Source organism: Kockovaella imperatae (assembly GCF_002102565.1).
Source record: "Kockovaella imperatae strain NRRL Y-17943 chromosome Unknown BD324scaffold_3, whole genome shotgun sequence".
Lineage (NCBI taxonomy): Eukaryota > Fungi > Basidiomycota > Tremellomycetes > Tremellales > Cuniculitremaceae > Kockovaella > Kockovaella imperatae.
This window is the reverse complement of record NW_019028943.1, coordinates 393,707-416,769: the sequence shown is the minus strand read 5'-3', so window position 1 is coordinate 416,769 and position 23,063 is coordinate 393,707. Positions and strand designations below refer to the sequence as shown.

The 23,063-nt window shown below is 51.8% G+C and overlaps 9 protein-coding genes across 9 annotated transcripts; 5 read left to right on the top strand and 4 right to left on the bottom strand.

The window, feature by feature from the left end:
* Nucleotides 1-1,425: 1,425 nt before the first annotated feature.
* On the top strand, nt 1,426-3,162 carry BD324DRAFT_641275 (putative acid phosphatase; the record flags this gene model as incomplete). Its single annotated transcript, XM_022017412.1, has 3 exons — nt 1,426-1,549; nt 1,589-2,541; nt 2,584-3,162. The coding sequence occupies 3 exons, from the start codon at nt 1,426-1,428 to the stop codon at nt 3,160-3,162; spliced, it is 1,656 nt and encodes a 551-aa protein (XP_021872841.1).
* Nucleotides 3,163-3,248: 86 nt separating this feature from the next.
* BD324DRAFT_618082 (permease for cytosine/purines, uracil, thiamine, allantoin-domain-containing protein) lies at nt 3,249-5,629 on the bottom strand. The gene is made up of 10 exons (XM_022014986.1): nt 5,398-5,629; nt 5,214-5,331; nt 4,996-5,156; nt 4,791-4,934; nt 4,409-4,724; nt 4,286-4,359; nt 4,010-4,225; nt 3,779-3,951; nt 3,659-3,730; nt 3,249-3,611 (listed from the first exon to the last, which is right to left on the bottom strand). Exons 1-10 carry the CDS (start codon nt 5,493-5,495, stop codon nt 3,316-3,318), a joined length of 1,668 nt encoding a protein of 555 aa, XP_021872840.1. The 5' UTR covers nt 5,496-5,629; the 3' UTR covers nt 3,249-3,315.
* Nucleotides 5,630-5,778: 149 nt separating this feature from the next.
* On the top strand, nt 5,779-7,322 carry BD324DRAFT_618077 (hypothetical protein). The gene is made up of 4 exons (XM_022014985.1): nt 5,779-6,401; nt 6,487-6,670; nt 6,742-6,835; nt 6,925-7,322. Exons 1-4 carry the CDS (start codon nt 6,103-6,105, stop codon nt 7,242-7,244), a joined length of 897 nt encoding a protein of 298 aa, XP_021872839.1. The 5' UTR covers nt 5,779-6,102; the 3' UTR covers nt 7,245-7,322.
* A 113-nt stretch (nt 7,323-7,435) lies between these two features.
* On the top strand, nt 7,436-9,002 carry BD324DRAFT_302019 (BNR repeat-like domain-domain-containing protein). Its single transcript, XM_022012429.1, has 4 exons — nt 7,436-7,698; nt 7,748-8,099; nt 8,177-8,508; nt 8,560-9,002. The coding sequence occupies exons 1-4, from the start codon at nt 7,496-7,498 to the stop codon at nt 8,846-8,848; spliced, it is 1,176 nt and encodes a 391-aa protein (XP_021872838.1). The 5' UTR covers nt 7,436-7,495; the 3' UTR covers nt 8,849-9,002.
* BD324DRAFT_649072 (hypothetical protein) lies at nt 8,925-10,819 on the bottom strand (the record flags this gene model as incomplete). Its single annotated transcript, XM_022017932.1, has 10 exons — nt 8,925-9,002; nt 9,058-9,421; nt 9,475-9,753; nt 9,798-9,986; nt 10,024-10,142; nt 10,180-10,249; nt 10,300-10,313; nt 10,373-10,386; nt 10,460-10,482; nt 10,545-10,819. The coding sequence occupies 10 exons, from the start codon at nt 10,817-10,819 to the stop codon at nt 8,925-8,927; spliced, it is 1,425 nt and encodes a 474-aa protein (XP_021872837.1).
* A 1,022-nt stretch (nt 10,820-11,841) lies between these two features.
* On the top strand, nt 11,842-13,571 carry BD324DRAFT_679490 (hypothetical protein). The gene is made up of 3 exons (XM_022019042.1): nt 11,842-12,949; nt 13,003-13,090; nt 13,142-13,571. Exons 1-3 carry the CDS (start codon nt 12,335-12,337, stop codon nt 13,195-13,197), a joined length of 759 nt encoding a protein of 252 aa, XP_021872836.1. The 5' UTR covers nt 11,842-12,334; the 3' UTR covers nt 13,198-13,571.
* Nucleotides 13,572-14,459: 888 nt separating this feature from the next.
* On the bottom strand, nt 14,460-16,926 carry BD324DRAFT_301880 (hypothetical protein). The gene is made up of 16 exons (XM_022012428.1): nt 16,722-16,926; nt 16,583-16,662; nt 16,472-16,538; nt 16,371-16,424; nt 16,254-16,328; nt 16,083-16,195; nt 16,005-16,037; nt 15,897-15,957; nt 15,821-15,850; nt 15,698-15,768; nt 15,629-15,640; nt 15,524-15,574; nt 15,441-15,482; nt 15,241-15,398; nt 15,004-15,200; nt 14,460-14,947 (listed from the first exon to the last, which is right to left on the bottom strand). Coding segments are annotated over exons 1-16 (1,107 nt in total). The 5' UTR covers nt 16,784-16,926; the 3' UTR covers nt 14,460-14,946.
* Nucleotides 16,927-18,844: 1,918 nt separating this feature from the next.
* Nucleotides 18,845-19,814, top strand: BD324DRAFT_618049 (hypothetical protein). Its single transcript, XM_022014984.1, has 4 exons — nt 18,845-19,330; nt 19,373-19,445; nt 19,480-19,515; nt 19,621-19,814. Exons 1-2 carry the CDS (start codon nt 19,156-19,158, stop codon nt 19,375-19,377), a joined length of 180 nt encoding a protein of 59 aa, XP_021872834.1. The 5' UTR covers nt 18,845-19,155; the 3' UTR covers nt 19,378-19,445; nt 19,480-19,515; nt 19,621-19,814.
* Nucleotides 19,815-21,257: 1,443 nt separating this feature from the next.
* On the bottom strand, nt 21,258-22,558 carry BD324DRAFT_576585 (phosphatidic acid phosphatase type 2/haloperoxidase; the record flags this gene model as incomplete). The annotated part of the gene is made up of 6 exons (XM_022013197.1): nt 21,258-21,557; nt 21,598-21,782; nt 21,832-22,036; nt 22,084-22,180; nt 22,219-22,355; nt 22,481-22,558. The coding sequence occupies 6 exons, from the start codon at nt 22,556-22,558 to the stop codon at nt 21,258-21,260; spliced, it is 1,002 nt and encodes a 333-aa protein (XP_021872833.1).
* Between the last annotated feature and the right edge of the window lie 505 nt (nt 22,559-23,063).

The following is a 23,063-nucleotide window of genomic DNA, read 5'->3' as shown; positions in this document are numbered from 1 at the left end:
GACTTGACCCAATACTTGATACAGAGAGCGAGCGAGAGAGATGGAGAGAGTCAATGAATGAATGACAAAGGTCAGTGTGAGAGTGAGAGTGAGAGAGAGAGGAGGCGAGGCTATGATGGCGAGGCGGATCAAATTCAACGTGCTGTGCTAAAATAATAGACTGACTGAAAGAGAGAAAAAAAAGGGGGGGGAGGGGGGAGGGAGGGCAAGGAGGGTTAACATGAGAAAACTTTGTTTAGGGGGGGAGAGGGGGGAATCCGCAGGGCAGCGGGCGAGGATATTATTATTTTGGGGGGGATCTATTAAGACAGATTTCTAATGGACCAAACCTCCCTGGGCAGCCGTGCACCTTGAATCCTAATCAACATTACAAAAAACACACCAGGCCGGCGAACGTCAGGGTTTAAACAAGAGAAAGATAGACCCTACATCGCATCGCGTCGACATACGGTACATGCATACTTGGACGCAGTAGTACCGTCGTCGCAGTAGTGATGGGCAAGGGGAGACATCGCATCACGGAGAAACAATACGTAGGGGGTGAGGTATACAAGGTGGCAAAGCTAATATCGAGCCTCGGAGATTCCAAAATCCAGCGTGTTGGTATACGCAGCCAAGGTTGATGGAACAGGCTGTTCTTGGCATCATCTTGCGCATTTTCGAAAAAGGCCACGAAACTCTTTCAGCCGCAAGCTTGGTCGAGCTTTTGGGCATCATGGATGATGATGGAGACCTTGCTTCGCTGCCAATGTCCGAGTGAGTGCCACAACAACATGGCATTGATCGGAAGCTGATCCAAACAATGCGGCACGTGAAAAGTGGCTGACTGCGAACAAAAAGGTGGCGTCTGGGATGAGGAGGTACTGCTACCGTGGGAGAACTCAGCATGCATCTACCGTGAGAGAGCTGGCTCTACTGTGGGAGACCTCCTCTTGCCGCACCGCCCGATCGGAACGGAACCGGCCAAAGTTGTCAAAACGATCGAAGGGATACTACTAGCACGCACGTTCTTAGGAGCAAGACGCTATCAGATAAAAAGGAACAAGGTGACAGCGAGAACGACCACGGCAGAATGACGCAATAGTCTCGATCCTCTCTCTCTCTTTCCCGCGCATGATCTAAGCCTGTACCCCGGATAGATACCCTCGGTCTTGCCAGATGAGGTGATCATACGTACATCCTCATGCTCATCTCTGTTCACACACACGTACATACATCCCTCTCGCCCCCCAGCGGCTGCTGCTAGACAACGTGCTTGATTTGGCTGACTGTGGGATCTGGGGGGCCAGGCGAGGGTTCGTCGTCTACCCAGATCGTACCTCCTTGGCTCTGTGTATGTATATATATTCCGAGACTGGTCTGGATGCTACTACTTCCTCTTTCCCTACACCTCTCAAACGAAATCTTGTTCAACTCACCTCCACCATGATCAGCGCTGCTCTACTAACCCTTCTCCCTGTCCTTGCTCATGCCAACCCCGTCGAGAAGCGATGGCAAGCCGAGACATGGGTAGGGTCCCCTACCAGCAACGTCTACCCTCCCAATGGAAGTGAGTGTGCCCCGGGTCGTTCTTAGCTGACGCCTTCAGCCTCCGTTAACACTGCCCTGTTTCCTCCCGAGTCCGTCGTAGGCTACGCTGGACCGACTCCCACCGGTATCGAGCCCGCTGCTATTCAAACTGCCTCTGCGTACCCATACACCCAGATGCCGGCTTTCCGATGGCCTTTGGTTGTCGATCAACCATACGATAACCCGTCCACACCTTTCGACATCACCCAGTACTGGGGTAACTTGAGCCCTGTCTACAGTGTCAACTCTTCTATCTTTGGACTTCCCGGTGCTTCTCCTCTTGTCCCTGACCAATGCACCATCACTCAAGTCCATATTCTCTACAGACATGGCGCTCGATACCCTACCGGTGGATCTGCTCCTGCTCAGTTTGCCGAAAAGCTCAACGCAGCCGCCAACAATGGATCCACTTGGTCCAGCTGGGGAGATCTCGATTTCCTCAACCACTGGCAATATGGTCTCGGAGCTGAGATCTTGACTCCTTTCGGACGCTTGCAAAACTTTGAGCTGGGTGCGGGATTCAGAGTCCTCTACGGAGAACTCCTCAACAACTTTACCGCCGCTGGCACCTTGCCAGTCTTCAGGACAGAATCGGGAGATCGAATGGTCCACACCGCCGACAACTTTGCAGCTGGATTCTTCGGTGTTCCCGACTACCTCACTGAAGTCAACATTGAGCTCATGGTCGAAGCTAACGGTGTCAACAACACTGGAGCAGCCTATGACAACTGTCCCAACGCCAACGGTGCGCCTTCTGATATCGGTGGAACCGTCGCCAAGGAGTTCGCTGTCAACGCCTTCAATTCGACGCTCGCTCGACTCAATTCGGAAGTCAAGGGCATTCAATTCACTCCTAGTGACGCCATTGCGATGCTTCAATTGTGCGCTTACGAGACTGACGCCATTGGCTACTCTCAATTCTGCAAGCTCTTCACCTCGGAAGACTATATGAACTTTGAGTACTACTATGACGTGAGTGACCACTTGGTCGGACCTTTCGCTGATCCCTGCTAGCTCATTTTCTGGTATGAGAATGGACCCGGCAGTCCCGTCTCCGCCGCTCAAGGCAAAGGTCTCGCTGAGGAACTTGTCGCCCGTCTCCTCCACCAACAGATCACCGTTTCCGACTCTGCTGTCAACTCGACGCTCGACTCGTCTCCCATCCTTTTCCCCGTCAATAACTCGATCTATGCCGATGCGACGCACGAAGTCATCGTCGGAGACACCTTGACAGCGCTCAACCTCACCGCTGTATTCGGTACTGAGCCCCTCTCTCCGACTCAGCGATCAAACGGAAGCGTCTTTTCCACGTCCCGAGTCTTCCCCTTTGCGACTCACCTCGTCTTCCAAGTCCTCGAGTGCCCCAACATGAGCCCGTCCAAGCAGGGCCGATGGATCCTCAACGACGGAGTCATCCCCATCGACCAGAGTCACCCTGGATGTCCTTGGAACAAGGACGGTCTCTGCCCTCTCAACACTATCATCAGCGCTCTCCAGAACCGACTGGCTGAAATCGATTTCAACTATGCCTGTAATGGAAACTACACCTATGGCCCGGGCAACAACTATGGTGGTCTCGCCCCAAAGTCCTAACCAGAAGAGGGAAGAACAGTGAACCCTTTAGATACGACATTATAATTCAGAACCCGGGGTGTATCTCGATGAATTGGACATTGTGTGTGCAGAAGCGATGGTTCATTCAGGACAACGACAATCTAATATCCCTCTATTCCTACTGTATACCCCTTACGCTGGCAAGACACTGACGGCAGTAACGTCGAGATCAGATTTCTCCTCGACGGAAGGTGTCTGTGATGCTCTCTCCGGTACAATTTCCCTCTTTCCCGCGGCATACATTTCCACTTCGTCCTGACTCCATTCTCTGAATTTGAGCTCCCTGTAAGTCTTGTAATTCTCCTGTGGGAAGAACCTCGCCAAGAGGTAATAGGTCAATCCAGCCGCACAGCCCGTGGTGATAAAGGCAAAGTAAAACGATCTGACAACTCCGAGACTGAACCCTTTGACACCCATGTTGTCGAGGACTGTGCAAGGTTAGGACCCAGGCTCCAGATTGAGTTGAGTCACTCACATCCGCAGAAATTGACTCCAGCGCCAACAATGTAAGCTGCGAACGCTCGCCAATTACATCCATACGAGTACCCTGTGAGATGTCAGCGAGACATATCCTCCCCCCTCTGTCGACACTTACAATAGGGTCCATTGCGGTCTGCAGTGAAGAGATACCCGAGGTCCATTCGGCCTTTGCTGATAATGTAGTAATCCACCAGGAGGACACCGACGATGGAGAATAGGAAGATCTGGTACGAAGCTAAGAAGCTGATGAAGATGCCCGCGCTACCGAGCAAGAACCACGGGTTGATTCTGGATGCGGGATGCGGTCAGTCAAAGGCTCAAGACGTCTGGGCTAGATCCGGCTCACACCACAGTGACGACCTGACAGATTGCAAATGCTCGCTTGATGGAGATGTACTTCGGGCACAACGCAGCAACATCCTGACCGCAGGGATAGACGTTTTCGAACAGACATGAGAAGAGAGACGAGTAGATGAATCCGAGAGAGATAAAGAAAGCTCCGGCTCGGTTCGCAGCGGTATAGTTGTCAGAGAGAATCATGTCGAGGTAGTCGAGAGGGTTCCTGAGATTCGCCCCAGTGAGCTTTCATTTGTGCTTTGGTATGTAAGCTTTGACCACTCACCAGATGACCTCGCCATCTTTGCTAATTCGCTGACTTGATGCAGCAGTGATCATCCCGCAGAGCGTGACGATGAACTGGTTATCATCAGTGAGATTCTCGATCACTGTACCACCCCCGTCTCACATTGCTCAATGGGAAGCCTAGAATTTGACCCCAAATGGGATCCTTCGGTTTTGAAGCATTCCTCTGCCAATCCGAAGCATTACTCGCAAAGGTGGAACATCCAGCTGCGGAGAGTAGAGTGAAACGAACGATCAACCATGCCTTTTCCGACCCGTGGACTTTGGCCTTGGCGGTCAAGGTATCGCCCACACCTCCCGAGGCGTGTAATGCTATGGATAGCATCCCGATAGTACTGAGGACGTAGGCCACGAGTTTGATCTTGATCAAAAGTGGCCATTTGGGAATCGCAAGGAACAGAGCGAAACATGTTGCGAACCTGGGGAAGAGGAATAAGGGGCATTATTTCTTGGGTGACTTTTGAGGGAGGGAGGGACCGGCTCACCAGAACAGGAAGAACCCAATCATCTGAGCTGTGTCCAAAGCCGAGGCTTCCGGCATGTGATTTGGGATCCTGGCGATCGAGGGGAAGATCGAGTGAAGTAGGATATACACACATTGTCCACCTGTGACGGTATTGACTCCGTTCCTGAAGAAACAACAACAACTCAGCGCACTCGTCCCTTGCCTGATGATAGGGGAAAGCTGACCAGACGCAAGCGGACAATGCCCTGTTGAACACTGGCCAAGCGGCGCCGTAGACGCCAAAGGATCCTCGACAATAGACTGGGAATCCACAATGATAGACGGCACCGAAACGACCGTTGAGGACCATGAATAGGGAAATCAAGAGGTAACCGAAAAAATTACACTGGGGGGTTTCCATCATCATCAGCATTGTTGTGCTTCGTCGTCGAAATCAACTTACCAGGATACCATCCCAGACTGTGATTCCATATGTCAAGAAACTGCCACCTCCGAGCCAATTCGCCACAGTCCCCACGGCAGAGAACCAGAACAAATTGAATGTCAGAAAGTCCCAGGTTCTAGTAGCTCATCAGCCTACGCACCGCCGAAGGAGAACGAATATCTTGTTCGGCGCTACTACTCACCGTTTCTCTTGAGGAATCGGCAAGAGATCGTCATTCTCCAAAGACTTTTCTCTCCCCTCGGCTCCGGGCACTTGGAGTTGGAATGTAGGCACCTTCATCTTGACAGAGCTCGTCAAGATATCCTCAGTGTAGTGCAGCAATTCGTCAGGTCGTGATCTCTGTCGGACCTCTGACCACAAAATTTGAGTTCCTTATGGCCCCCCTCTCCCCCATATCTTCTTTTAATACAATGCCATGCGAACATGCCCCCTTAAAGATAAGACCAGGGACGATATTGCCTAGAGATTGAACATTTGTTATCGGATCTCTGCTCTCGCGCCTCGTAGAGTCTAGCGGAGTGATTTTTTTTGGGAATTTCTTCTTTCTTTTTGATTTTTCCTTGGCACTCTGGCGGTAGATTCATACTTTTGGGATGATATGTGTAGAGCCTTGCACGGCTAAGACCGATTCTCACCCGATAAGATGGAGAACAGAAGAACGGGGGAACACCCGGTATCTGAGGCGGAACGGCGCGCAGGGGCAGAGTCTTACCTCCAGTTTGCAAAGATAGGGGCTTGAAAAAATCAAGTCTTTGAAAGTAGGGGAATATAGTCCGTCTTGCTTGGCTTTGCAAGTCAGATAACGCTGTGGTGATATCTGGGGCTCACGATCAGCGAACCTCCTCCCTGATTGACAAAGCAATTGAGCTCTCTTCCATCACCAGTCATGCCGTCCATTTCCTCTCCGTCCCAATTGACCGCTGTCATCGGGTTCAACTTACCTGACGAGCGACTGGATCACGATCCCTCTGTCTACTTGACTTATCTTGAGGGTCGCGAGAAGCCCGTGGAACACATCCGAGTCCCAGTATTGGATCTACGTCCGGAACTCGAGGCAGAGCAGCAAGTCCATCCACAACAACAGCTCTATGAACGGGGGTACGCCGTGACGAAGCATCAGAGTCCATTTGTAGAGCGAGTGGCTTCCCCAGAAGGTATCGAAGGATATCTCGCAGAGTCTGCCGAGTGAGTCATCCATTCTCTTTCTCATTTCTCCGTATGAGATAGGTTCAGACAGCCCAGCTGAAATACTTCCGATTCTTCTGCCCAGACTCCTCCGATCGTACATTGGCTGCACTCGTGTGATCGCTTGGAACTCGGTCATTCGACGGAATGCAGAAGGGGTCAAGTTGAAGCCTATCGAAAAGCAAAAGGGTCCAGAAAAAGGATTCAAACCTACGGATCCGTCTAGGATTCAGCCTATTGCCGGAGTAGCCCATGTCGACCAAGATGCGGTAAGTTTGACGGAACTCTCGCTCGTGCCAAGAGGGGGAAATCTCTCGATCTGACGCGAGCGAGTCTCCAGACCTGGGGCAAAGAGCTGGTGGGTAAAGCGGCCGGGAGACCAGCCGACAGTTTTCAACGGGGTATGATTGTGAACCTCTGGAGACCGCTCAACGGTGAGTCACAAGAGCCTCAACATCGTCACATCTTGCAACTTGCTCCCCGCAGGACCGCGTCGCTGATACGTCCTCTTGGGCCAACTTAGGACCCGTGACTAACGCTCCATTGGCCATGGCTGACGGGCGGACATTCACTTTCAAAGACATCTCACGACACGCCTCGCAGTACGGAATAGGGATCGATATTCATCATTCACCTTCCCAACATTGGTCTTACATCCGACATCAGATGCCAGACGAGATCATCCTGCTGAAATGCTATGATACCGCTCAAGGAAGTGACGGAAGCGTCCTATACTGTGGACACGTGGCTGTCAAGGTGGACAACGATGCGGATGGGATCGCTCCTGAGTTGGTGAGACCTCGAGAGAGTATAGAAGTGAGATTGGTCGCTTTGTGGGAGTAGTCCAACAAAGAAAAGGTCAGAGTGGTCATGAGGGGCGGTTGTAATCGTTGATGCCATGCATTATCCATTGTTTCGGTAGATTTCGGCGTATTTCTCAGTCCCTCATGCGCCGCACGATGATCCGAAATTCGTCGGCAACGTGCCGAAAAGTGGGGGGGGGGGGTGCTAAAAAGCAGTATCTCTAACCGACCGACCAACGGACCACAATCAACCAACCGAACACGGTGGAAACAGCGACCGCAACGTTCACCATGACAGACCAACAACCCACCATTCCTCCCTTTGCTGAGGTGCCCAAGACGGCAACTTCGGGCAAGATCACGGCTGAGTTCGTTACCAAGGACGATGCTCGAGCGCCCAGTGTTCATTGCTCGACTATCGCCGTGGCTGGAGGTATCAGATACCTCGCATGGTTTGGTGGATCAGGGGAAGGCAAACCAGATGTCAAGATATGGCGAGTAACTCTTTTCACATTTTCGATTTTTCCTAATGTAAAAACGTAGGTTCTCGAAATATGTCAATGGCAACTGGACAGATCAAGTTTCCGTAGCGGGTGATGGGACTCTACCTCATTGGAATCCTGTCCTGTTCATCCCTGATCCCGTTAACGAGCCGAAACACGTGTACTTGTTTTTCCGGACTGGTAAACTCATTTCGAGCTGGATAACGTACATTATTGAATCGACGGACGGAGGTGATTCGTGGTCTGAGCCGAAAGAACTGGTGCAAGGTGATAGATCAGGTGGACGAGGACCTCAGAAGAATGCTCCGATCGTATTGAGCAATGGAGATTGGTGTACAGGTGCTTCGTATGAGGTTCCGAATCCCGATCCATCAAAACCATACGGTGTCTGGGTGAGTTCTGACTCCCAAACCTCTGCCCATCGAAGATGCAACGAAAAAGCATGTTGACACGCGCGCTTATGGGCCAGGACTCGTACTCTGACTTCGCGCCAAAACCCAAAGAGGGAGACACGTTCAAGCAAGGCGATGTCTGGATCAAATCTCCCTTGGTGGAGCTTCCAGCCGATAGAGGCGTCCCTGGTGGTAGTTTCCCCGGTGAAGGAGCCATTCAACCTGGTCTATGGGAATCAAAAGATGCACCTGGACACGTCCATCTCACGTTGAGATCTTCCGCCGGCTGTATCCTCCGGAGCGATTCCGAAGATTATGGTCGGACTTGGACTCCGGCTTACAGGACAATCTTGCCGAACAACAACTCTGGACATGATATTGCTAGACTCAAGGACGGGCGAGTGATCTGGTGAGAGAAAAAGAAACCGCATTTTTTTGAATCGTTCCTGACACGAGCCAGGACTGGAAATTACAACACTCGCAATTGGGGACCTAGGACACCTCTATGCCTCATGATCAGTCAAGACGACGGACAGACCTGGAAACTCTGGGCGACAGTTGAACAGGCACCTCCACCTCACGATGAGATCCGGTTGACAGGCGCGGATGCAGGTGGAGTCGACGGTCTCGAAGAGTATTCCTACCCTTCCATCGTACCTCTTGAAGATGACGATGGCGAGGTGGGTGTCTGGATGTCCTGGACGTGGCAGAGACGAGGTATAAAAGTCGCCAAGATTGTAGAGGCGTAAAGAAAAGATCCGGTACTAGATGTGCATAGGCTGCCCCCTCCAAATGTCCTTTATTTTTGAAATGATCAATAAAAGTCTACCAAAATTGAGTGAGATCGGGATGTATGCCATCCCTTAAGCGCAAGAGAGCGATATTGGAGCCGGTCGTGGAGAACTGAATGATACGAGTCAGTTTCAGACAAAAAATCCAAATCAACAACATCTCTCACCCCGTTGCCGACGAACACGCCGCTCCGCCTCGCCACTTCCATATCCACTCCTACGCCGATCTCTCCGTCTTGCCAATCTGGCCATATATCTTTCGGACTCAGCCACACATTTTCCCAGCCTTCAGACAACAACCACATTTTCACTTCCTCTCCCCAAGGCGTCACGCCGTCGGTCAAGATGTAGACTGTATGTAAGAATGGATGGTTCTTTCTCATTCTCCGTGCTCGAGCAATGATATCGAGCGTGTCGGGTGAGCATTTGGCCTTGTACAGGCCCAACCGCGCAGCTTCAGCCATATCGGCGGGGGGAGGAACATTTTCGTTTCCGGGAAATTCGGGAATTTTAGTCCAACCGACGAATGGACTGGACCAAGCCGTCAGCCCGATGGAATGCGACCCGACCCGCATACGACTCACGCAGACTTCATGCCCTTATCGTGGCATGTTTGAGACCAAGAATCCCCGTGCCGAAGATGCAATGCCAAGATGTGTTTCCAATTGGATCCAGGTCTGACTCCCTCCGCAGTGAAAGCGGTGCCTACCCGAGTCAGATCATATGGCGCACTGTCAGGTGCCAGTCGATGCATTTCACGATTGACGACGGACAAGACGGTGGGTGACATGGTGAAGTGTTGCAAGACGGGTGATTGGATGAAAGATTGTTGGAGCTGTAGTAGCGATTCAGAATCGAAGAAGCTAAACGAGGTCAGGCCCGATAGATAGCTCTTCGCTCGACATACTCGTCACCGAATACTGGCCCTTGTATACGCAGACACTTGGCATCGTTTCCAGCGAACAAGGCTTGTAATTGATGGACACGCATTTGAGCATCAAGCGACACATCCAGGTTGCCATCTGGGTGATCGGCATCCTTGAGCTGGTAGACCGTCTCTTTCCACGAGGGACAGATGGATCGGTAGTGGGAGTAGCTATTCGGTCAGTGTGAGCCCCAAGAATTATACCCACGGAACGGCTCGGGGGTTGTCAAAAAATCTCTCGAAACCAGACGTCACTGTGGAGATCAGGGCGGACAGTGGAACCCTGGCGGATCTCCATGGTGGAAATGTGAGGACAAAGGGAAAGCGCTAACGGGTGAGCAGAGACCACTTCTGACGTACATACCGTGTCATCCTGGACCAATGGCTCATATGCATAGGACCGATTACTGAGGACTGCCAGGTGATGCTGTAATCTGCGCGGTTTCAATATCCAGTCGGAAGGGGTTTGATGGATCTCACTCACAACACACGTTGCATCTAGAGCAAATGGGACGTCAGCATCGTCACAGAATGGTTTCTCGAGCACGGCTGCTCACTTGATGATTGAACCCTGAGACGTTCGACGAGATCAGCTGGACAGCCCCCCGCCCCCTTCCATCCCCTTCCGTCGCTTGCTCACTCACCGGTCGGTTTCGGAGACTCGAATCTGAGCGAAAATCCCGGGTCAATGGTGCCTGATCTTTTAATGTCCCGGATCATTTGACTCACTTGATATACCTCCCTTCTTTGCCCTCGATCAAGGGTCGATTGTACGACTTTGGTAATGTTCGCTCCAGTGACCATTCTCTAGCGTAATCCGGTGGGAAAGGCGGTGATGGTCTCCAAGATAACAGCAGGAGCGATATGAGAATCAATAATAAGACGCGAATCTGGGCTCGTCTTGGATGAGAGGTTAGACGCGACAGGATAGGAGGACCGGATGGGATATTGGCCGTATCGAAAGATATGGGTGGTCCCAGTGGATTTGGAAATGTTATCCTCATGATCGGCTTCAGATGTTCGCGCCAGAGCTACCTCATGAGTGAGTAAGTGAGTGAGTGAGTGAGTCAATAGGTGTGCGTGAGACTCTGGGAGGAATCAAAAAATATATTTTCCCGAACAGCGAGAGGCGCCACGAGGTTTGCGCGTCTGCGAATTTTGGCCCGTGTGGCAATCGATTCATTTTTTTGAGGTGCCCCCCCTTCCCTTCGGAATCAGCTGCACCCTCAAAAAAAGAAAAAGGAGGATTATTCTAATCAACAGGGTTTTTATTAGCAATCGGTGATTAGGGCGGGGGCCCGCTCAAGCGCATGTTGGTTGGTGGCTTGAAGCCCTGCGATCGACATGTGGAGAGAGAGAGAGAGAGAGGCGGCGCAAGTGGATCATCGAGACGGGCGTGTGTCTGAAGCGGTCTACCAGCCTGTAAGAAAGAGAGGGAATTGAGGAGATCGAAGAGTGAGCTGAATGTAGTTTTGGAGGAAGAAGTCTGCACGAGTGGTCTGGGAGCGCCAGACGGTAAAATCCCCAGGATCGATCCTCTCGCTGAATCTCGGTTTACATATGGACACAAGCTATTTGCCCAACGTAAGTGAGCCTTACGTGCTCGAGCCTTGTATGGTAGAATCATTAAGCGACCCTAGAGAGACGTGTCTGATGGACCCTATCCATCACAAGACATCAGGGGCCTCCCTCCCCCACCAAAATCACATGGTTGATGCAGCTGACCAGCTGGCTTGGCATGAATGCGGGGACGATGAGTGACCTGCACTTGATCTACTCTGTTGCCCCGGCCATAGCCATGGGACATGAGCTGTGTCTCAGTCTCCAGCCAGCTGTCTATTATCTCAGTGTGTCTGTGATGTCGTTGATTGTAAACCGGATGACCCAACGCCAGGTTGCTATTTTTTGACGTCATGCTCTCCACTCGCCCGCCCTTCGTCATTTTCCGGGGCCGTGGGAATTTTCCAAGTTCGAGTGTGTGCACAGAGCGAGAGGTGTTCTAGGCACAACTAAAAGAGGGACATTCCAGCAAGTCATAGTAGGGCAGTAGTAGCAGCAGTATGGCAGTATAGCAGCTACCCGTCCAGTTACCGGATTGAAAGGGAGCCGCCCCCTTCTTTCCCTTTCTCTCTGCGCTCCCATTACATCGACTCTTTTTGCTCCCTCATGTTCATTCCTCATTCTCGTACAACTTCATTTTGATTCAATTCATTGCCAGTTCGGGCACCACCATCACCATCACCACCATCATCATCTACCCAGCTTGCCAGACTCCCATCTGATCCGGACCCGCCCCCGCATCCTTTCCGCACTTCCCCCTCTCTTCCCGATTTACAAAGGTCCTGAATTAATCCACTCCCCTTTCTCCAAACCCGTCATCATCGAATCATCCAGATATCGACCTGACCTTTTTTTCCTCTCTCTCTCTTACAGACAGTCCTTTCTTGGTGCGTTTGCCTCTACTCTCCCCTGTTCGTTGGTGTCTGTTTGCCCTCCCTCCACCTGCTCCCTGGTTCACGATGCCCTACGTCCCACCAAAAGGGCATGGCATAATACCTCGTAAAAAGGTGACGGGTCGTATACCACGCACGCGACATTTCCCAAAACCCAAAGGGGTTCATGATGACCAATCGACACCGAGAGGCGAGCATCACAACGATGCACAGGACCCATCTTCCTCGTCGTCTTTGGCAGATAGACTGGCGGCGACTCGTCTGTCCCCAAGTTGGAATAGCATGGATGACGCGAATATGGATCAAGAGGACAAGGAATCATACCCTCGAACCTCTATGGATTCCAACACCAACGCTCCAATTCGACCCACCAGGACCACCGCGTCATCCGCTTCGATCCCCTCTCTCGCTGACAATCTCACCGCTACGACTTCCTCAACATCACTCCATTCACCCGAAACTCAAAGCGTCCACCTGACTTCTGAGGAGCAACCGACCGGCAAACGCATGGATGAAGCGGGGAATCATGCGACTTCTGCGTCAATCTCTAGCGTGTCCTCACCTGTCAATACAACCCCTTCTGAGATCACCATGGTGACCTCTACGACGAGCTTGAGTGAAATGGTCGACGAGAACGCACAGAGTCTGCAACGGTACAAGGCAGGCTTGTACACGTACACGGTAGGTCGCCGCGGTCATATTTTGACAAGATTGTGCTAAACCGTCGATCGTAGCGCACTCTCTACTTACAAGCTCAGCAGACGATTCAACGAAAAGCTGCGATCGAGTCCTTGCCCCAGTTTGGTCTCAACAAGACAGCGGGTGGGTGCTGGCCGTGAGGGGAGTTTATCCAATGGCTGACCAAAGAATTAGTGGATCGGAAGAGTGCCAAACGAGCCATGGCTAAACGTCTCAGCTCGTTCTCCTAGTCGCGCTGCATCTCGGACTGTCGGCGGCACCGTCCCTGCCCTTCACGCATTCCCTCACGCATCCCTATACCTGGCATATTCCCTCCATCGTCAGTCACCCTCTCAAAACCGCCTCTCTCCTCTAGTCGTCACGCCACAACGCATCCTCCCATTACTCTCATGTTCATGAACACACACGATCCCATCACATACACATAAAGTTGTACATATGTCGGAGTTCCTCTTTTCATTCTCGCCCTTACCCCCCTTCTGTACTTAGATTTTCTTTTGAACGCTGGTCCTCTCTGGCTGGCTCACGCCTCACCTCTTCATGTAGCGATAATATTGGTGTCGTCTCTTGTCTCGGCTTCTCATGCAGCATCGTGTCGATTGTACGTTGATCTGTTCTGGTCTGTGGGATCCCAGAGCCCAGGGGCACCACTGATAAGATAAAGTACATGATTACAGGTCTCAAAAGTGTCCATATATAGAACCGACGATCAACGGATTCCAACATTGTCACCAGACCACGTCACCTGACTCCTCGGTCCAGGCCGGTGGAGTGTCGTCACTTTCTTCTGCTCTTGGGGGGTCTCCTTTCGCCGAACATGACAAAGAGTATGAAAACCGTCCTCCGCCGAATCGCTTGGGAAAGGTGATTCAGATAAACTCATGGCTCCAGCACGGCCTACATCAGTTGTCGACATGGGCGCGGCGCGATGCATGAATGCATTGCCGACCAACGCTTGAGTCGTGAACTTATGGATGGATCCATTAGGGAAATTCTGGACCTGCTCTGGCGATATGAGAGGTGGCATTGCCCGTCCGACGTCTGGTCCCAGCTCTAACCCTATGTACATACGTCCAGAGTTCGCCCCGCCCAGACAATGAATATGGCTTAGCATCCGAAAGTGGCAGATCACGACTTGACCGTGGCGAGACTCGTGGAGATCATCAGAGTGAGCCAGACTCTTCGGCTCGCTCACTCTGCTGGTCTGCTGTGAACGCTTTGCAACCTTTTGTGTGATTTCTGCGTGCTCAGTCGGAGACACGACAGGCGAGAGCCTCATAGTGGATCCTGAATCAGGAAACCCACTGAGGGCGTCACGCCCAGCGACAAACTTGGCCTGTTCGATACCCATCAGTCTAAGTCAAGGTCCCTTGTACCAGCATGTCCAAAGCTAGTAGCATGCCCCGGGGAAGCGCTCGACGCAGTGTACCTACTCTCCCATCGATCCCAAGCACAACAACCAGCACATCGGTCGATCTCGCATCATCCACGATACGCGGGCTCCTTCCACATCTCTGGCTTGCAGACTGTCCATGCATCAAGCAGGAGCAAATGAGGAGGAGAAAGTCCAAACGGGGTACAAAGAAGAGAGAATCAATCAAGCTCCTATCTGAGGGGCAAGAGCCTGCAATCAGACTCTGCTCCTGCTTCTCTTCTTTCTGCTGCATCTTCCAGTAGAATGAGCCATAGGATTCGTAGACGTGGAGGACACGGGCATTAGGACGTGACCGATGTTGGAGGAGGACGCAGGAGCGGACGGTTCGGCTCCGGGATGATGACTGTGGGTCTGAGCGTAAGACTCAGAGCTCTGAGTGTCACTTGACATTGATGTCGGCATTGAGCCGGACATCGTCAAGGACGTTGCGCTGACCGATCCTGACATCGTAGAAGGAACTGGAGATCCTGCGCCGATTCCTCCTGTGGCCCCGTCTCCAGATACGAACGTAGGTCCAGTGTAGCCTGTATCGCCTCTGACGGTGCCTATGCTACGTGTGGCTTTCAGTCTTGACGTGTGCATGCCTGCCCGCCACACTCACTACCTATCGCCAGAATCGACTTGGGTCGGGGAAACCATCGCAGGCGGTGGTGTTTCTGGACCTGGACCAGGCATACCATTGACGGCACGGACGAATTGTGCCTTTTCGACATAATTGAGATCCGGTTGTCGAGGGTTCTCAGCATCGAATACGGGGTTATTACCGGGCAACGCGTCGAGCGGTGTGTACCCGATTTCCTGGAGAACAGTCAATGAGGACTCGGTCCATGGAACTTACCTCATCTACGATCAACCCATCGTATTTGCAATCAGAAATATCCGTCATGACTTCTTTGAGAGGTGGACAGTTTTCCAAACTGAATCCGACGTTACATGTCTCCCCCTCTGCCCAGATCTTGGAGAACAAGCCTGTAGGCCAGCCATTGGTGAAATCCCCTGAGAGCTGATCAGAACCGTCAAGACAGACTTGGAACATACCGTGGAAGCCATATCCAGTCTGGTCCCCAGTCGCCAAGGTTCCTGTTGGCAATTAGTGAACCATGTAACCATCGGATTCTCACGCTTGGCACCGGTCTCTGGTTTGACATCATCAAACAAGAACTCGTAGAAGACTGAAAGGGGTCAGAATGAATGCGTAGCATCGTTGGGCTGCGAGTCGAGCTCACGTCCCATAATACCTGGAACGACCCGTCAGCTACCAACCTTCGTGACGCTCATGTATCGCTCCGACTCACGCTTCGGGTGGGTGTCTGGGCATCTCCCACCACCATCAAAGGTGCCCTCCGCGCCATACGATACGTGGGCACTGGCCACGGGACATCAGCAGAGTTCGGCTTGGTTGCATGTCTCAAACTTGCCTGCCATCGAGCCAATTGTTCACTCCATCCCTGTTGAGGTGTCAGGCCCTGAAGTCAGAACATCCGAGTCACTCACCAGCAGTGAGGAAAGTAGACTTCTGCACGTAGACCATCCGGACAATATTGAGCAGGAAACTCTGAAAGCCTAGTCAGTGGGTCTGTAGACGCAGATCATTTGGCGCACTGTTCGTCTCTGGTCCAGTGACACCTAGACAATCTGTAGATGTTCGTCAGCATCCCTTGGACGATGCCGATGACGTACTATATCTGACAGCATCTTGAGCCAGTACACTGGCGTCGAACGTGGTTCGGTAAGGGTCACCAGCGACCATTCGAAATCCAGGAGGGAATTCGTAGATCGGTTCATTGGTTCCTCTAAAAGATGAGATGGGCTGTGAGCCGGACCGTATCGGCTGTCTGTCTGGTGTCCTACCTTCGGACTTGGTAGTACGTGTTGGCGCCTCTGAACTTTTGCTTCGTAAAAGTACCATTGGGCCATTGAGCGTAGCTTGATGAGCGTCAGCTCAGTTGGTAGGTGCGATACACATACAGAGCAGGTACCCAGTAACTACTAAAATCGACATCGACATTGGCAGTCGTACAGCTGTAAGAGTCAGCTTTCAGGATCGCAATCGTTTCGCTCGACCTCACTCGCTGTTCCGCGAATTCTCATACGAGTAGTTAGGGTCAAATGATCCCGTCCCGACGATGGCGTGAGCTGTTTTGATGGTCAGTGATATGCAAAGGAATTCCATTACTCACTATGACCTGATACTACGCCAGGAGCGATGATTGGGTCCAAACGACTCTCTACAAGAGTGCCATGACGGACGACCCAGAATCTGGGCGGGGGCATCAAGGCGTCAATCGAGGATGGAAAGATGAGGGATGCTCGACTTACGGGTCAGCACAGACAATTGAGCTCAGCACCACGATCGACCACAAGGAGTTCCAATTGATCATTGTGGAAGTCCTGAACGGTGACAGCAAGTACTGTTGACGAAGGTATGTCGTCGCGGCCGGGCGCTCGACTTGTATGCTGGATCTCGCTGTGTAGAAATACAGTGACAAACAAGGAGCGTGAGGGAGCTGTCAAAGCTCGACGGCGGGAACTTGGATGAAGAGTAAGTTGAGAAAGTAGACGCGCGATGATCCAGTCATGAGAAGGATGTATTTCCAGTCCGTCCAACGAACCTCCGCTAGTCCTCGGTCCATCAGGTCCATGCATACCGTGTGAACAGGGGGAAAAAGGGGGAAGATTCCGTCTCGATCCTTTAGACCCCTCGGCGAAGCAGAGCTTGCTGGAACGTTGATGATCATTCAATCTACCTATCAGTGTCTAATGGCTCTGGACCTCACTGGCAGCAGCAGCAGCGGCAGTGGAAGAGAACAAGCCGAACACAGGAAAAAAGCGTGATGGGGGCGTCCAAAAAGGTCCCGAGTATCTGAAACTCGAGGGGTGGGACGCGTTGAAACAAAAGAAGATTTGACGATGTGTTTCGGCTTTCTGACACGGTCGGTCACCATGACGACCATTGCTCGGCTCCAAGATGATGGAGCTACGTGGCCTTCTGAGGCGGACGATGAGGAATGTTCTTCGATAGGCAACCCATGATGGCACATATGGGATCGAGCAAGTCGCGGGTTGAGTCTCTCACAAAGGACAGTCCCCTGTCGGCTCGAACCAAAGGAGCGTTGGGTCCAGGCCCCAAGGTCGGACTCAAATCCTCCTGCGACCGATCGCGCATAAGAGTTGGACTGTCTGGCATAGTATCCTCCCTCATCACTTCCACAGTCTGATTATTGACAATCGTGAACCACGCCGTACGATCAGACTCCAAGTCTCAAGAGAACACAATCGAAGAAACACCATGTCGGAGACCCCATCGCAGAAGAGTCAGCGGATTTCGTGAGTTATAATCGATGCTTCCACCACTAAAACTTAGCCAAGAGTTGACCATTGTTGCAGCGCCAACACTCGCGCATTGGACTTGGCATTATCCAGTGCAGCAGACAGCCACCTGAAGTCCTGCGAAGACCATGGGTGCAAGGATTGTGTTGCCGCGCATCAGCAGCTGAATTCTGTTCCGAAAACGCAGGAAACTGATACCACTCAAGCGGCACAAGATAGTGCCGATGCGCAGAAGTAGACATCAAGCCTTGAAGCTGAGATACGTTGAGTCGGTATCTCAACAGGTAGGCTATCCCAACGACGGGGTGTGCGGAGCATGCGATATGCATTTCGTAGGGGTGAGAACATCGGTCACTCAGAACGCTATTGGGGCAGATGATCCGCGTTCCCAGATACTGGGACGATCTGAGGGGCTGCCTTGCAGATTACACCAGCCTCACTAGCTAAAGAGCGCCCACGTCTGCTCTCAAGAGTGAAAGGATGGATATCGAAGCCTCCTCCCACACCAGCAGCACCGACGAATCAGGGGCAGTGTCGTAGTGTAGAAAGGATGCTCCTATCCTTCCTTACAGACTGTTGGAAGACTTTCGTCATGTAATGAGGTGGTGCTTTGCTTCGACGAAGGCCAAAATGGCAGTCTTATAAGCAGGCGAATGTCAGTACATCGTCTCCCAATACAAACCACCGAACCCAAGACGTATCACGCGAAGTTTATCACACTAGTCAGTAACACCCGAGCTCGCAAATACAATATGTCTAGTGGAGACTCACAACGAAGGTGAGTATCTTCCACTTCTTTGACCTTTTCAACAGGCTACTCATAAGGTTCGAAGGCGACGTCCTGACCCAGCATCATAGCGAATACTCGGAGATGTTTGGGCGGGGGATGGATCATTCGATGAGCATGGCTGTGGAAAATTGTGATAAGCCTGATTGTGAAGATTGTAAAGCATCGAAGGAGCACTTGAGCACCACTGCATCAAGCTCCTCACAGCAAGCTGCCACCTCCTCACAGAGTGGCGGTATCGGCGGAGGCGCAACTAGTCAGAGCGGGACAGGCCAATCGGCCAAGTAGTGCTCGGAGCGAGGGAATGCGGGGTACCGATACAGTACTCGAGTTTGACCTCATGAGGTAACCTCAGGTCAAGATGCATCTCATGTTTACGAGGCTTGCCAAATACACCCGTCGATTCTCCGTGTCTGCTTGTGGATGACAACTCCATCGGGCATCCCCTCTGCCCCTTCTCGACAAGGGACCGGGGTGTTGATGTATCTCATGCACCCATCGTCAAAGGTCAAACGTCCCGTGTCTCTAGACTCGCATCTATCGCTGTGTCTACGTCAGTCTCTACGGAAGCCGTGATAAGGACGGACTGGTGGGCAAGCCATAGCTGCTTGAGATCCTGTCATCGCAAAGACTGGGATGCTAGTACTCGCGAGCAGCCCAAGAACACCGAACAGAGTGACAGCCATCATCCATTCCTTTCATCACCCTGGTCGCCTCCCTGTAGCCTTACTAAACACGTTCCAGTCAATGTCCTTTCTCCTAGCGAGCACCACGCACTTCTGGCACTACTGGGGGCTGACATGGCTGGTCACTCACACCAGTATCAGCAATCGAAAGGTCCTGCAGACCATACCGTAGCTCTCCTTTTTGACCTTTTCCCCTGACAGACCTGGTCCTTTGACTGAGGCAGCCCCACGCAGTCCTTTCTGCATGTCAGTCGCGATTTCCACATTTACACACCGAAGCTGCCCCTGTGTGAACGGTGCTATCGTTCCTCTGTGTTTGAGACAGGTCAGCCAGGATCTTATAAGTAGAGACCGTTGCTGTCTCTCCTCCCACATTGATTCTGCCCCATATCGTCACTATACGCGTCTAGCTCACATAATTGTCCCACTTCATTATTCACCATGTCATCGACACAAGACAACAGATCATCTGTAGCGAGTGATACGTGAGCGAACTGACCTATGCTCGTACTGTGTCAGGAACGGTCGGCGGCGATCTCCGCTGGCCGAGCCGTTACCCGAGTATAAGAGTAGGACTCATAAAGATAAAGCTCTCTTCTTCATCAATATGTATATTCGTTGTCTATGAGCTACCCAGCTTGACATCCCTATTCAGAGAGTTACTATCCAAGTAGGACCCTCGAGCCGGATAGGTCTGTTCTTGACATACTGCCAATACCAGCATCATGAGGTCTAGCTTATCCTAAGACCCAGTACTATCAAGCCTCAGGATCAGCAAGTCAACTACACTGACTACTCCATCTTTACCGGCCTGGGAGGCTGCATGAAGTGTGTGACATCAGGGACTTCTCAATGCGCTCAGTGCTCCCAACCCAACGCGCTTACTGGGAGCTCGGCTCAGTCGACGCGGAACAAGGACAAGACGGACAAGATGTAGTGTGATGTCTCGTTATTTCTGACAGCATAGTCAGACCGATGCATGATTCATCCTGAGCCGCAGACATATACCTCAGTCGGGCCTGTCACTCACCTGGACCATGAGAAACAAACAATTTAGGCAAGCGGGACACTTCGAGTCCGGTGAGCACTGTACAAGTTTATGATAAGGCTTCTTGCGTCCGATCCTTCTCACGACCCATACATCATGGATCGCACTGATCCTTTCAGGTCTTGACCCCGAAGACTCATTGCATCCCGATCTCAATAGAGCCTCGAATATGGAGTCCTCTCTCCATTTAGCGGTGTGAGAAGTTGGCCGCCGATGCCATCACCATAAGTAGACTTAAGAGTAGCTTGAACCCTCGCTATAGCCACCCATAGCTTCCATCGTAGAGAGAGCACTAGCAGAATGTCCTCAAACCGATCGAATCGTACATCAAAGCCTGACACCAGGTGAGTGTGGCAGTTGGCGTGGCACCCAACCCCAGTATATCCAACATTGAGGATCGTCTGAACCTGGTAGTGACGACCCAAACTCAACAGCAATAGAAAATGCTGGTCGGCAGATAGCCGTGTCTCTTGGAGCTTGTCGGGACTGTACCCAAGCGTCAACCTGTCCGACCCATTCCAGACTCGATTGGAAGCTGTCAAGCCCCGTTCGAGGTGCTTTCAAGCCCAGGACGGGGGACAGTGATCAGACGGGCGAGGACAAGACGGACAAGATGTAGTCTTCTTGAACCGTGACGACGGCCTATGGGTCAATATTTTATGCATACCCACTTTGCAGAGCGCTGCTTCGAGCTGCACACATCCAAGTGCCTCTTCACCTTCCAATCAAGCTAGACGACAGGTGACTCCATTCTGTGCTTTCTGGATCGCCCTGATTGCCTACGTCTCGACTTTGTAATCATTCATCGAGCTTTCGGCTTAACATCTTCCAACGCGTCCTCATCGCGCATGCCTTGATCGTGCTCAAGCGATGAGGGCTTTGCGTCGCGCATCACGGTGGCTCTAATACGTACACTACAGCACATGATTGCAACACTAGCTCGATAGATGGATGAGATTACGTACATAAATACAAGAAGATGAAGTGCAGCCATTCCAAGATCATTATGCCGATCCCCTGAGTGTCGCATCGGAAGGTCTTTCGTCTGGTCGGTTCAGAGGGCTTGCGAGTTGTCGATGACTTGGATCTTGAGAATAAGCGATGTGAGATGCTGACTCCAAGCCTGAAGTATTCTCCGTCTTACTCGTCACTGTTCTGTGAGGTACAGGTATCAACGAAGCTCTGACGCTGTTCTCGACATTCGAGCGGGGCCTATCGATCCGTGTCGTATGGAGTGGGATACCTTGATCGGAGGGCGGTATACGAGGCGAGTACGGTTTGTAAGATGCAGAGTCACCGAGGCTCTGACAGCATAGTCAGTGGGGTCTCAAGATCATGACATACGGGATAAAACTGTCTGTAGGACAGCCATCCAGCGAGGATACCAATGATCCCACCTGCAATGACGTCTGTCGAGTGATGCCTGTAATCCATCGTTCGTGAGATAGATACGAGCGCAGCACAGCTAAGTGGAGCTAGTAAGATCCAAGATTTCCAAGTATGAGACCGGCGATTGAATAAGCGGAGTTCTGTGATCTCTTATCAACATTGTCCTTTTGACCAGCGGGAGAAACTCACTAGCTGCAGCGTACAGGATGAGATACCACATGCCTGTCCATGCGAAGGATGCATGACCACTTGGGAAGCTCCTGAAGCCTTCCGTCAGAAGATCAGTGCGTTCGCACACTGTCCATGATGTGAGTCCGTGGACTGGATTTGACGTGAGATCCTCAGGTAGTTGACAGCGTGAAAATAGGTCAGGCCGAGGTCGACCGGCTGTGATCTGAACGGTCGATCAGACAACAATCCATCAAGCGAGGAGTTTCCTACCTTAATTATGGTGGTGAACGTCTGGCTCAGGCCTAGACCAAGGATGAGTCCAAGGATACCACAGTGCACATCCCAAGCTGATCGTTGAATACCAGCGCTGACTGTGAGTGCTGTGCCTGCATGGAAATGGCTCACCCCATCAAGACGATAAGGATTGCCGGAACAATCCCGCACAGAACAGCCAGGAGCCAGACAGGAATTCTCTCGTGCTCCGCATAAGGATGCGCGAGTGAGGCATCTGTCACGGAAAACAATCTTCTGTAGCCATCCACCTGGCAGGCATGTCAACGCTGGACTAGGATGCAGGACGGACGACTCACTTTGTCAAGAAGGTAGAAGAGGCCCTAGAATGAGTTAGCAGCCACTCCAATATGGCCGTGATCGCCAATGGACTCACCCATAAACCTATCGTTAAGACCCAGTCCGGCAGGTAACTCCAGACCAACTTCAAGGTTCTCTGCTTATCGAGCTTCATCTGAGGGAAGCAACCAGCAGGGCGGGCGGCGCGTAGCAAGTCTCGATGAGGAGTCAGAAGTATTGGCGAGATGTCAAGCTTGTTTGTGAGTGGCACTCTAGGGATCAGTCGGATGGTGATGTTATGCGGTGGACGGCAGGATACATGAAAGGATTTTCGTAAAATCAAATTCGGCTTGGCGTTAGATCAGTGGCTGTTCATCGGTCAAATGGCGGTGGCATTGCTTATGTTGGGAGGTGTCATTTCAAGCCGGAATGCATGGGCCTCAGAGCTCTCTGTATGATTCCGAAACGTCCCTAAGTATTACATCTCACCAGTAGGCTGTCCTGTAGACTCGTCTTCACGCGGTTCTGGACGTAATTCACTGTCGCGTGATTGAGATCCCGCGGTCGCTTGATGAACCACATGCCACGGATGCCGTCATCAGTGAAAACCTTGGCGCGGCGATCACCGCCTTTGCCATGTGCACGGTGTGAAACGCGATTGACATCTTTCTTTCTGCAGA